At 38.1% G+C, this 13122-nt stretch overlaps 1 protein-coding gene across 1 annotated transcript in view; it reads right to left on the reverse strand.

The window, feature by feature from the left end:
• Positions 1-13122, reverse strand: part of PLCE1 (phospholipase C epsilon 1) — a 336517-nt gene that overhangs the window by 205804 nt on the left and 117591 nt on the right. The window contains exon 3 of the mRNA XM_043983896.1: positions 4885-5173. Coding sequence (XP_043839831.1) covers positions 4885-5173 — 289 coding nt within the window. The remainder of the gene's footprint in view (positions 1-4884; positions 5174-13122) is intronic.

A 13122-nucleotide genomic window follows, 5' to 3' on the forward strand; every position in this document is an offset into this window, starting at 1 on the left:
TTTTGGAGGGGGGGGCGGGGCAACGAGGGTTAAGTAACTTGCCCAGGGTCACACAGCTAGTAAGTGTCAAGTGTCTGAGACCAGATTTGAACTCAGGTCCTCCTGAATCCAGAGCCGGTGCTTTATCCACTGCACCACCTAGCTGCCCAGAGGCTCCTTTCTTATTGGCCTGGGAGAAATATCTAAAAAGGGCAGTTCAGAGTGGAGGGTGAACCTAAAAGGTCCCTCACATTTCTGGGACCTCAATATTAAGGCGAGTCATCCAAATAACGCTCTGTATATCAAATTTTGGCCCTCACAATAATATAGGAGAGTAGCTTCTTATCTGACCAAGTCAAGTATGTGGATATCTAAACTCTTTTTTTAGTTCCACTCTTTTTCTGCTTCTAGTCCAGGCTACAATTAATCAGTGAATAAATGTTTGGTTTTTTTGTTTGTTTGTTTGAGGCAATTGGGGTTAAGTGACTTGCCCAGGGTCACACAGCTGGTAAGTGTTAAGTGTCTGAGGCCGGATTTGAACTCAGGTACTCCTGAATCCAGGGCCGGTGCTTTATCCACTGCGCCACCTAGCTGCCCCTGAATAAATGTTTAATCAAGCACCTACTACAGGCCAGGCACTGTGCTGAGTGTTGGGAATTCAAAGAAAGGTAAAGGCCAATCCAGCTCTTGAGAAGCTCAAGACAATATGTTAATAACTATGTTTAAGCAAGCTATATACAGGATAAATTGAAAATAATAACAGAAGGGGGCACTAGAATTAAAAGGGATCAGGTGCTGAGTGAAGTAAGCAGAACCAGAACATTGTACACAGTAATTGCAACATTGTGTGATGATCAAGTGTGAGAGACTTAGCTATTCTCAGCAAGCCAATGATCAAAGACAATTTCAAAAGATTCCTGATGGAAAATGCTCTCCACATTCAGAAAAAGAACTATGGAATCTGAATGCAGATCAAAGCATACTATTTTCACTTTTTGTTGCTGTTGTTGTTTCTTCTTTCTTGTGGTGTTTCCCTTTTGTTTTGATTCTTTTCTCACAACATAACTAATGTGAACATATGTTTAACATAATAGTACTGCATAACCTATACCAAATTGCTTGCCGTCTTGGGGATGAGGGAGGAAAGGGAGGGTGGGAGAAAAATTTGGAACTCAAAATCTTACAAAAATGAATGTTGAAAACTATCTTTACATGTAATTGGAGAAAAATAAAATAAAATACTATTTTTAAAATTTTTTAAAAGGGATCAGGAAAGGCCCCTTACTAATACTGTCTTTTATTGATCAAACTTACTCTTTTTCCTAGTTTTACTATATAAAGTTTACCATATATTATTACATATCTTAGCCTTACTAGCAGGCTAATTGGTCCATATTCAATAATCATATTTTTTTTTTTTAAAGGTACATTGTGGCACAGTGGATAGAGTACTGGGCCTTCTAAACTACTGTGAGGATCAAATGAGATAATATTTATATGAGCACTTAGCAATGCCTGGCACACAGTAGGTACTATATAAATGTTTATTTTTTTTTCCTTTCTCTTCCTTTTTGCTTACTGTTCATTTTTGCTCCTGGGATGCCTGGATAGAAACTTTTTATCCATGATGTGGCTTCCTGCCATCAATCTCTAAGTAAACTCACTTTGATTTCTTGCTTCCCCTTGGGTCATCACCTCTTAAACATTTATAAGCATAATAACAAAATTCATCTGGAAGAACAAAAGGTCAAGAGCATCAAGGGAACTAATGGGAAAAAAAATGCACAGGAAGGTGGGCCAGCCATACCAAATCTGAAGCTATACTATAAAGTAGCAATCATCAAAACCATTTGGTACTGGCTAAGAAATAGAGTGGTGTATCAATGGAATAGATTAGGCACAGGAGATGCAGTAGTAAATGACTATGGTAATCTATTGTTTGATAAACCCAAAGATACCAGCTTCTGGGATAGGAACTCAGTATTTGACAAAAACTTCTGGGAAAACTGGAAGATAGTATGGCAGAAACTAGTCATAGGGCATCTTATGCCCTATACCAAAATAAGGTCGAAATGGGTATGTGATTTAGACATAAAGGGTGATACCGTAAGTAAATTAGGAGAGGAAGGAATAATTTACCTTTCATATCTATGGAGAGGAGAAGAATTTATGACCAAACAAGAGATAGAGAATATTATGAAATGCAAAATGGATGATTTTCATTACATTAAATTAAAAAGGGTTTGTACAAATAGAAGCAGTGCAGCCAAAATTAGAAGGGAGGCAGAAAGCTGGGAAACAATTTTTTACAGTCAGTGTTTCTGATAAAGGCCTCATTTCTAAAATATTTATGGAACTAAATCAAATTTATAAGAATGCAAGTTATTCCCCAATTGAGAAATGGTCAAAGGATATAAACAGGCAGTTTTCAGATGAAGAAATCAAAGCTATCTATTACCATATGAAAAAATATTCTAAATCACTACTGATTAGAGAAATGCAAATTAAAACAACTCTGAGGTACCACCTCACACCTATCAGATTGGCTAATAGGACAAAAAAGGAAAATAATAAATGTTGGAGAAGATATGGAAAGACTGGAACACTAATGCATTGTTGGTGGAGTTGCGAACTGATCCAACCATTCTGGAGAGCAATTTGGAACTATGCCCAAAGGGCTAAGGGCCCTTTGACCCAGTAATACCACTACTAGGTCTGTATCCCAAAGAGATCATAGAAAAGAGAAAAGGATCCACATGTACAAAAATATTTATAGCAGCTCTCTTTGTGGTGGCAAAGAACTGGAAAATGGGGGGGGGATGCCCAGAAATTGGGGAATGGCTGAACAAGTTGTGGTATATGAATGTAATAGAATACTATTGTGCTGTATGAAATGATGAGCAGGCAGATTTCAGAAAAACCTGGAAAGGCTTAAGTGGACTGATGCTGAGTGAAGTGAATAGAACCAGGAGAACTTTGTACACAGTAACAGCAATATTATGTGATCAACTGTGATAGGCTTAGCTCTTCTCAGCAATACAATGATATAGGACAATTCCAAATGACTCACGATGGAAAATGTTCTCCACATCCAGAAAAAAGAACTGTGGATTCTGAATTCAGATTGAACCATACCATTCCTACTTTTTTGAGTTTTTTCCCTTTTGTTCTGATTTCTCTTTCACAAGAAGACTAATGCAGAAATATGTTTAATGGGATTGTACATATATAACCTAGATCGGATTGCTTTCTGTCTTGGGGAGGGAAAGGAGGAAGAAAAATTTGGAACTCCAAATCTTATAAAAATAAATGTTGGGAGGCAGCTAGGTGGTGCAGTGGATAGAATACCGGCCCTGGATTCAGAAGGACCTGAGTTCAAATCCAGCCTCAGACACTTGGCACTTACTAGCTGTGTGACCCTGGGCAAGTCAATTAACCCCAACTGCCCTAAAAAAAAAAAAAAAAAGTAGAATTCCATTATCCTTTACTGCCTGCCTACCCAAGGCTTCAAAAATAGAATGAATGGGACAAGAAAAGTTTTTGCACCTTCTATTCCCCCTCCAAGTTCTCCAAATCCCACTAGACATTGGACACCACCCCCACCTCCAATCCCTGCCTAAAATAACCCAGAGCTCAGATCCAACTGAGGGTATATTACTCTTTTCCCAACAAAGATTGGGGCAATCTGCCCTACCACTGCTTCCCAAGATCCCCTGGAATTTACCATTCTCCTGACCACTTTGCCCTTTGTACTCCTAAATATTGCCATTTGACCTGATATTGTATTCTAAGGACTACTCAGCCTTTCTCATCTATCTTTGTTATTTCTTTCTTTCTTTCTTTCTTTTTTGGGCGGGGCAATGAGGGTTAAGTGACTTGCTCAGGGTCACATAGCTAGTAAGTGTCAAGTGTCTGAGGCCGGATTTGAACTCAGGTCTTCCTGAATCCAGGGCTGGTGCTTTATCCACTGCACCACCTAGCTGCCCCTGTGTTATTTCTAATTAGAATGTGAACTCCTTGAGAACAGGGACTGTAGCTTTTCTTTTTCTATCAACAGTGCTTAACACAGAACTTAGCACCTTATAAGAACTTAATAAATGTTTTTCTATTGCATTCCCAAGGAAAATGTCTAAGTATTATAAAAGCCCACTTCAAACCTTCCTGCCATGGAAATCATCCAAATGGGCTGTGAGAGAAGCACTGTAACATACTGGGAATTCTCTCATCTTCTCCTATATTTCATCTAGTCTGATTCAAGGGAATTAGACAGGCAGGGAATGTTGTCTTTCCACTGTTTTCATTTTTAAGTAAAAAAACCTGTATTTTAAAATGGAAAATATGGGTCGATAGATGCAATATTAGTGTTATATTCCACATAGGGTCACAAACATAACATACTTGGACCTAGAGCTAGAAAGGACCTTGGAGGGCATCTAGGTCTAATGTCCCCATTTCACAGATGAGGAGGCTGAGGGTCTAGGAGGGGAAACGCACAGGCCTGGGCACAGAGTGGGGAATTCACACTTGGGTTCCATAATCTTTCTGCTTCCTAAAGGGAAGGTTAGCAGTACCCCAATCAGTGAGTGGTCCCCAGTCTGATTTCATGACGACAGGACTACTTTATAATTTCCCTCAAAATTTGATGTTTTGCATGTCATCGTTTTTTTTTTTTTAAACTGAGGATAGCTTCTTCAATTTTTACCACAATTTTTAAATACCTTTCTTCACGAGGAAATTATACTTCAAAGAATATTAATTAAACACTTTTTATTATAGTTTCCAAAACTAACTACTTTGACAAACTTCTATCAAATCAACAATACTGTCTAGCATCAATCAACAGGAGACTTATAAACATTTTTATAATAAAAATTTTCAAATTAAAAACAAAATTTCAAACATTACCTTTCAACATTGTTCTTCCTACCGATCCTCCAAAAGTATTTAAAAGGCCACTTCTCGCACCCAAAGATGTAGTTGCCTCTAATAGGGAACCAGTGATATACTGAGAAATTGAAGTCCTTTGAAGAGTGGCTCGGTATTCACATGAAGTATCTCGAACACATTGTTTCAAATGTGGGCCAACAGTAATATGTCCATGGATTGTGTCTAAGGCTAGAGCCTTCCCAAAGAAATGGAGAAATGATCCAAGAGTGCCTTCTGTTTCTTCTCCTCTTCTCACTGTGTTGTTGATCTGTGAATAATTCAAATACAGGAAGTATTCATCTAGTTTCTTAGAAAAGCAAATTATGTTGTTGATATAATGCCAAGATGACTTATTAAGAAAAACGTCCAATAGTTCTAAGAGCAAACACTTATGAACACAGAAGTCATGCATTAACATTCTACAGATGCTATTTATTTGGAAAAGTTTTACACACTTAGGTGACACAGCATTCAAATAACTATGCTATCACACTGTATCTATAAGATGTATGAATTTCAAATCTCATTGTCTCCTCAGTATGGCATACCCAACATGCCCTTCTACATAAAGAGAAAAGAAAACATTCTCTTCTCTTCTTCTTCCAGTTTCTCTGGAACGGTCAGGTTCAAACCTATTTGTTGCCACATAATATTTCTACCTCTTAATGGTCAAGAGAGATCCTATCCTCTCTTTGGTCAGAGGATAACACAGCATTGGAAGGGCCATCAGAGGTCTAATCCACTCATTGGACAGATGAGGAAACAGGTCAAATAACTTGCTCAAGATCCCATAGGTAATAATAAAAAAGCTAGATCTGATTCTAAATGCAGTGATCTTTCGAAATCAGCAATTAAGAATGTGAGCCATAAGGATGAAGGACAAGCAGAGTTCTCTTTACTACTCTTATTTCTGTCACTGATATGACTATCCTACTAGTTACAAGTCCAGCTTTTCTATTTTCTTTTTTTCTCTATTTAGAATTTTCTTTTTCAAATTACATGTAAAAACAAATTTTGACATCAGTTTTTTAAAACTTTGTGTTCCAACATCTCTTCCTCCCTCCCTTCCCACCTCAAGAACTCAAGCAATTCAATATAAGTTATACATGAATAGTCATGGAAAACATCTCCACATTAGCTAGATTGTGAGAGAAAACAGATAAAAACAAAACTTCAGATTAAGGAATTGTCAAAAAATGTGTTTCAATATGTTTTCAGATATCATCAGTTCTTCTGTAGATGGAATGCAATTTTCATAAGTCCTTCAGAGTTATATTGGATCATTGCCTTACTGAGAATAACCACGTGCTTCCCAGCAGATCATCTCATTTCACTCTGCTTCACTTCATGTAGGTCTTTCCAGGTTTTTCTGATAGCATCCCGTTCATTATAACTTTTATATAGTACCTTAAACTTGACAAAGAATTTTCTTTACAGTAAAGTAGGTACTATTTGTTTTGCCATTATAGTCAATCATCATAACTATTTCTCTCCATCCTATTCCCTTCCCATGATATTTACTCTATTTTATATCTTCTTTTACCCTATTCCTCCTTAAAAGTGTTTTGCTTCTGATTGCCTCCTTTCTTTCACCCTTCCTTCCTTATCCTCTTCCCCTCCTACTTTCCTGTAGGGTTAAATAGATTACTCCTCCCAATTGGGTGTGTATGTTATTCCCTCCTTGAGCCCACTGTGATGAGGTTAAGGTCTTTGAGATAATTCTGTGTTCTAAATTTTTCTTCCTCCTTCCCTCCCTATGAAATCAAGCAATTCAGTATAAGTTATACATATGTGCAGTTATGCAGAACATCTTTACCTTCCTTGAAAGTGTTTTGCTTTTTACTGCTCCCTCCTCCAATCTTCCCGCCCTTCCTCCACCTCTTCTCCCCTGCCCCTTTATCTCCTTCCTCTTCCACTTTCCCTCAGGGCAAAATATACTACTATTCCCACTTGAGGATGTATGTTCTTCCCTCTTTGAGCCAATTCTGATGATAGTAAGGTTCACTCACTCCCCCACTCCTTCCCCCTCTTCCCCTCCCCTCCATAAGCTTTTTTCTTTTTTCCTTCATGTGAACTACCTCTCCCCAGTCCACTTCTCCCTTTCCCCCTCCCCCAGTGCATTCCTCCTACCCCTCAACCCTATTTTAAAGATGTCATCATGGGTTAGCTAGGTGTCACAGTGGACAAAGCACCAGCCCTGGACCCAGGAGGCCTCGAGTCCAAATGTGGCCCCAGACATAAGACACCCCATCCTGCCTGCCCCACAAAGAACAAGGATAAACAAAAAATAAATGCTTTACAGATATCATCCATTCATATTCAATTCACACCTGTGCCCTCTGTCTAAGTATATTCCTTTCAGCTACCCTAATACTGAGAAAGTTCTTATGAGTTTAAAGTATTATCTTCCCATGTAGGAATGTAAACAGTTTAACCTTTTAATATCCCTCATGATTTCTTTTTCCTGTTTACCTTTTTATACTTCTCTGGGGTCTTGTATATGAAAGTCAAATTTTCTATTCAGTTCAGGTCTTTTCATCACAAAGTCCTCTTTTTCATTGAAGTCCCATTTTTTCCTCTGAAAGATTATACACAGTTGTGCTGGGTACATGTGTCTTGGCTGTAATCCCAGTTCCTTTGATCTCTGGATTATCATATTCCATGCCCTCCGGTCCTTTAATATAGATGCTGCTAGAGCTTGTTTTATCCTTATTAGAGTTCCACAGTATTTGAATTCCTTTTTTCTAGCTGCTTGCAATATTTTCTCCTTGACCTGGGAGCTCTAGAATTTGGCTATAATGTTCCTGGAAGTTTTCCTTTTGGGATCTCTTTTTGGGGGTGATCAGTCAATTCTTTCAATTTCTATTTTACCTTCTTCTTCCAGAATACTAGGGCAATTTTCCCTTATAATTTCTTGGAAGATGATGTCTAAACTCTTATTTTGATCATGGTTTTCAGGTAGTCCAGTGATTTTCAAATTATCTCTCCTGGATCTATTTTCCAGGTCAGCTGTTTTTCCAAGGAGATATTTCATATTTCCCTCTACTGTTTTATTCATTTAGATTTGCTTTACTATGTCTTGGTTTCATATAAAGTCACTAGCTTCCATTTGTTCAATCTGTGTTGGCATGATCACGGGGTTGGACTCTACTCACAGCCCCACACAGCCCCTCTAATCTGTCTTTGGTTGGAAAAATAATCTCAGCCCATCTTTTTGTGGCTTTTGCTGCTCCAGAAGTTGTTTTATTGCTGTTTTGGGGTAATTGTGTCAGGAGCTCTGTGCACTTAATGTCTTTCCTCCATCTTGGCTCTGCCCCCCAGGTCTCTTGGCTTCTTTCGAGGGTTAGCTAAAGTCCTACATTCTGCAAGAAGCCTCCCCCAATCCTCCTTAATCTTAGTGCTTTCTCCATCTTTTCTATTTTCACAGATAACATCTACCAAAATTTTTGAAGTTAAAAAGGGGTCCTCATGTTTCTACAGCAGAAGACAAGTTACTCTCTCAAAAGACAGATAGAACCTATTATGGATCATCATCATCATTATCATCAACCCCCTGCAAAGTCCAACACATCATTCATTTCATGAAAGAAGGGAGGGAGCAACAGAAAAATAGAAGAATGTAAGCAGGGAATTCACATGTAGTGAGACTGTTACAAAAGCTGTGAAGGCCTGGCAAGAACTATGAAACATTACAAAACTGGGCTCAGAAAATACCACTAAATAGGATAATACCCTGGGCCAGTACAATTCAACTATTATTTTTTTTTTTAAGTGAGGCAATTGGGGTTAAGTAACTTGCCCAGGATCACACAGCGAGTAAGTATTAAGTGTCTGAAGCCGGATTTGAACTCAGGCTCTCCTGAATCCAGGGCCGGTGCTTTATCTACTGCGCCACCTAGCTGCCCCCAATTCAACTATTTTTAAAAGTCAAAGAAATGGATGAAGTGGCAGAGGAAAGCAGGCTAATCCTACTCAAAATCATTGAGATTATCAGTTTGCCAAAAATAATAGTGCAGAGAGTATTGCTCCTTCATGTTGTGGTACCACCCCCAGAAAACCCCCAAACCAAACAGAATAATTGAGAAATACCAATATTTTACATACTGGAAATGTTTTGGTGCAGATGGTGCTGACCACTAAAATGGGCAAATCACAGATATATGAGAAATGGACCAAGGAAGTCAATACTTTCATTATGTGCCAGTACTATTATCACAATGAAACTGGAAACTGACCTCACCAGTTATAAACAAGGACTTTGCACTGCTTTTTGTCAATAGTATGTCCAGCTTCATTTGATACAACAATGTACTGCCAAGCAATGCACAAAAACAACTTCACCTCTAAACTCAGAGTAGACAAATAAAGACATGAAATCAATTTTCACTCACTTTTAACGAAAACTCCAGAAACTATGCCTAATAACAAATCAGGCAACAAAAACAGCATTAATATTTCAAATTGTTTTTGAAAACTACTTAAACTGAAATTTGGAAAATCTTAAGGAAAACTTTAGGCCATTAATTCAACTAATAGATCAATTGTAACAAAAAAGAGCTATTATCTGTTATTCTTCCACAGTATTTGACAAGGTATAAAACAATTCCCAATAAAGTCACTTTATATCTAGTAAATCAGAAAAGGCTTGAGTGCAATGTCTCACCAAAAAAGCCTCATCCTCATGGGGGCACTACATTATGTGTAGGGCTCCAAAAACCCAATCACATGCCTTTTCAACTAGAAGGGCAGTGGCATCTACCACTCACAGACAAGTGGGGAGCCACTGTAGCTAGACAATCTGAGTGGAGTAATAAGCTATGGGATTAAAAGAAGGTCCAAAAGATTGAGTGAGGACACCTCAAGCCACCCCTTAACATTGAACAAAAAGATAAAAGGGTTTACTGTAATCTGGAAGCCTATATAGTCTTAAAATCTCAACAACACAAATTACCTTAAAGAAGAAACAAAATGCTTGCACAGATGATATAAGAATGGCAGAAAAGTTCTTTCAAGGGAGGTAACAAACTCTAGTTTCTCTGCAAAACTGGAAAGTGGGAAATGGAAGGGTGGGGCGAATCAAGGATATGAAAGGAGTTTGTCTTTGATGGGAAGGATTACCTCTTCATCAAAGATCGGAGTAAAAGGCGAAAGAAAGAGAGAGAAGATGAGAAGAGGAAACCAAAGTGAATGGCTAAGCTGGAGTAAGGTACATGACAAGATGGAGGACTAGACATTTTCTTTGATCCCCAAGACCACTTAAACCTCTCCAAAACATAAATTATGCATAAAAGATTAGACAACTTCAGCTGTCTCCATAATCTAGGACACCCAGAATCCAAAAAAAAAATTAACACAAAATGAACTCACATCTACCCTGAGCGCACTCGGCAATTCTTTCCCACTGTGTACCAGGTTACCAGCAGCAACACTACAATAGCCAACCCAATGACCCAACACCGGGAGGGACCCCATACAGTGGTCCTCCCTTCCTCTCTCCAATACCATGGAGATATAGACCTGTACGTTTCAGAATCCTCCTAGGGCCACTGCCAAAACAGCAGAATTTTGTGCTACAAAACATCTATGCAGGACATCAGATAAACTCAAGGAAATGGACAGGACATATGTATGATCTTCAACTAAAACTCCTGCTTTGGAGACCCAAATTCCAAGGCTTCAGCAGCACCCATATGGCAGAGCAATGAACTGGTGAGCCAGATCACTGAGGAATAACCAGAGTAGCCGGAATGAGACAGCACAATGTGTTTGAGGGGCTGTGCACATCTAGTAAACTAATTCAAGCACCTATGCATAAACATTACAAAATGAAGGGAAATGATCCATCATTTGATGAGACAGAGGACCTTGAATTTGAGAAGAATATGAAACTATAACATGCTCATCCCATGTTCCTAAGTGGCTTCAAAGAGAAATGGGTATTATGAGAGCAGAATCTATGGCCTGCACAGCAAAAACAATGCCAGAATAGAAAAACTGAATCTGCAGTAGCATATCTTACCAAAGAAACAAAAGAAAGAACAAAGTGAATGGCCTTTATACTTTTACAGTAAAGTATGGGATGAGAACTTCTGCTGAGCAGTTTGGAAAGAGATGGTGTGGGAGTTTGAAAAGAGAAAAAAACAGTTTGGGATATCTGATATGTGAGAAATTGCTGCTAGAGGAACAATCAAGGAAAAATATGAGGACTGCTTTGTTATAGTAGTGAGTGCCTAGTTTAGATGACATAACAAACAAATTTGTAGTGGACCCAGTCAACACTGTTGCATAACACTTCTATGCATACATTTTACAATGTAGAGTTTTTTTCTGTAGTATCTAAAACATGTTAGTGGTTATAATTTTTTTTTTTTTTGCGATAACCCTTGTTCCCATTTCCTCCAATCTTCTCTCATAAACTGTCTTCATTCCATCCTGCTACCTCCACTTGTACCCTCAACTTCCATCTCTCCCTTTCTACTGGCTTGTAAACATACCAAAAGTTTCCAACAATTCTTTGGTTTTGTTTTGGTTTTTGTGAGGCAATGGGGGTTAAGTGACTTGCCCAGGGTCACACAGCTAGTAAGTGTTAAGTGTCTGAGGTCGGATTTGAACTCAGGTACTCCTGACTCCAGGGCCGGTGCTCTATCCACTGCGCCACCTAGCTGCCCCTTCCAATAATTCTTAAAAGAGCCTCGCTTGATTGTACCATCTCTGTTAACTAGGGGTATATAGCTCTTCTTCCCTTCTCAGCTAAATTCTTTGAAAAAGTCATCTAAACTTGGTGCCTCTACTTCTCCTCTCCCTTTCTTCTAAATTGCCTACCGTCTGACTTTCAACCTCATAATTCAACTGAAACTAACAGCAGGAAAAGATCTCAAAGGTAACCTAACTAATCCAACCAATACTTGAACAAAAATCCTCTTTATAACATTCTCAATAACCCATTATCCAGCCACTGTGTGACGTGCTCTAGTGACAGGAAACTAGTTCTAAAACAACCTATTCCCATTTTTGGACATCTTTAACTATTAAGAAATTTTTCCTTATATAGAGCTAAAATTTGTCTCTTCAACTTCCAGTCATTGATTCTTGTTCTCCATTTTAGCCCAGTGAAGCAAATTTAACCCTTCTTCCAAATCATATCCCTTCAAACATTTAAAAACAATGATTATGTAACCACTTGAATCTTCCCGTCTCCAAACTAACTTTTTTTTAGTGAACTTTCATACAGCATGGCTTCTGATTCCCTTACCATCCTGGTTTCCATATTTCTAACATACCATAGAGCAGGGATGTTAAACTGTGGCCCTCAAAACAATCAAGTGTGGCCCAAACCAGATTAAAATGTAACTGGGAAATATTTAACAAAATAAAAAATACAATAAGACTACTGATAATATTAATATGTGTTTTTCTAAGTTAATATGTAGCCCAGAGGAATTCTTATGTTTATTTCAGTAGACATCATTTCTATTTGAAACTGACACTACTACAGTAGAGCTTGATCTTCCTAAAGTGTGACACCCAGAATCAAACATAAACACTAAAATATGGTCTGACCAGTATAGAGTAAAACATTTCTATAATTCCCCCAATTCTAAACACAATACTTCTCTTAATACAAACTAAAATGGCTTTTTTTTTGGACTGGTGTCTCACATTGTTGATTCAAATAAGCATGCAGTCCAGTAAAACCATTAGGTCTTTTTTCTTGACAAGTTTCTTCCTAATTGTCTTCCCTCCACCACACCTTTTTCTTTTTTAATCCTTATGTCTCCCCATCTGTTTAAAAATATGGTTCCAACTCTTCTTTTCCCCTCCATCCCCTTAATTTAAATAGCATTCTTTTACAGTGACTTTTTCTGAGATTTATTTACTTTGTTCTCCTCTTAGAGAAATATAATTTAGAATAGTCTAAATCAGTATAGAAACTATGTTCATGGGCTCCAATCAGATAAATGAACAGTGGAACTCATAATGAAAGAAGGAAAAATAAGGAATAACTTAAATTTACTGAGTAGGAGGGTAGTGATATGAGTAGACTTGAATTTTAGGAGGACCCCTTTGGTACCTGAATGGAGGATGGGTTGGAGTGGGAAGAGACTTGAGGCAAGAAGACCAATCAGCAAACTACTGCAATAGTCCTGGCATGAGAAAAGCTAATGGGGAGAATTAGGAAGTAAAAATGGAAATGATAAAAGTGTTATTTATGGCTTA

Source organism: Dromiciops gliroides, chromosome 2, assembly GCF_019393635.1.
Source record: "Dromiciops gliroides isolate mDroGli1 chromosome 2, mDroGli1.pri, whole genome shotgun sequence".
Lineage (NCBI taxonomy): Eukaryota > Metazoa > Chordata > Mammalia > Microbiotheria > Microbiotheriidae > Dromiciops > Dromiciops gliroides.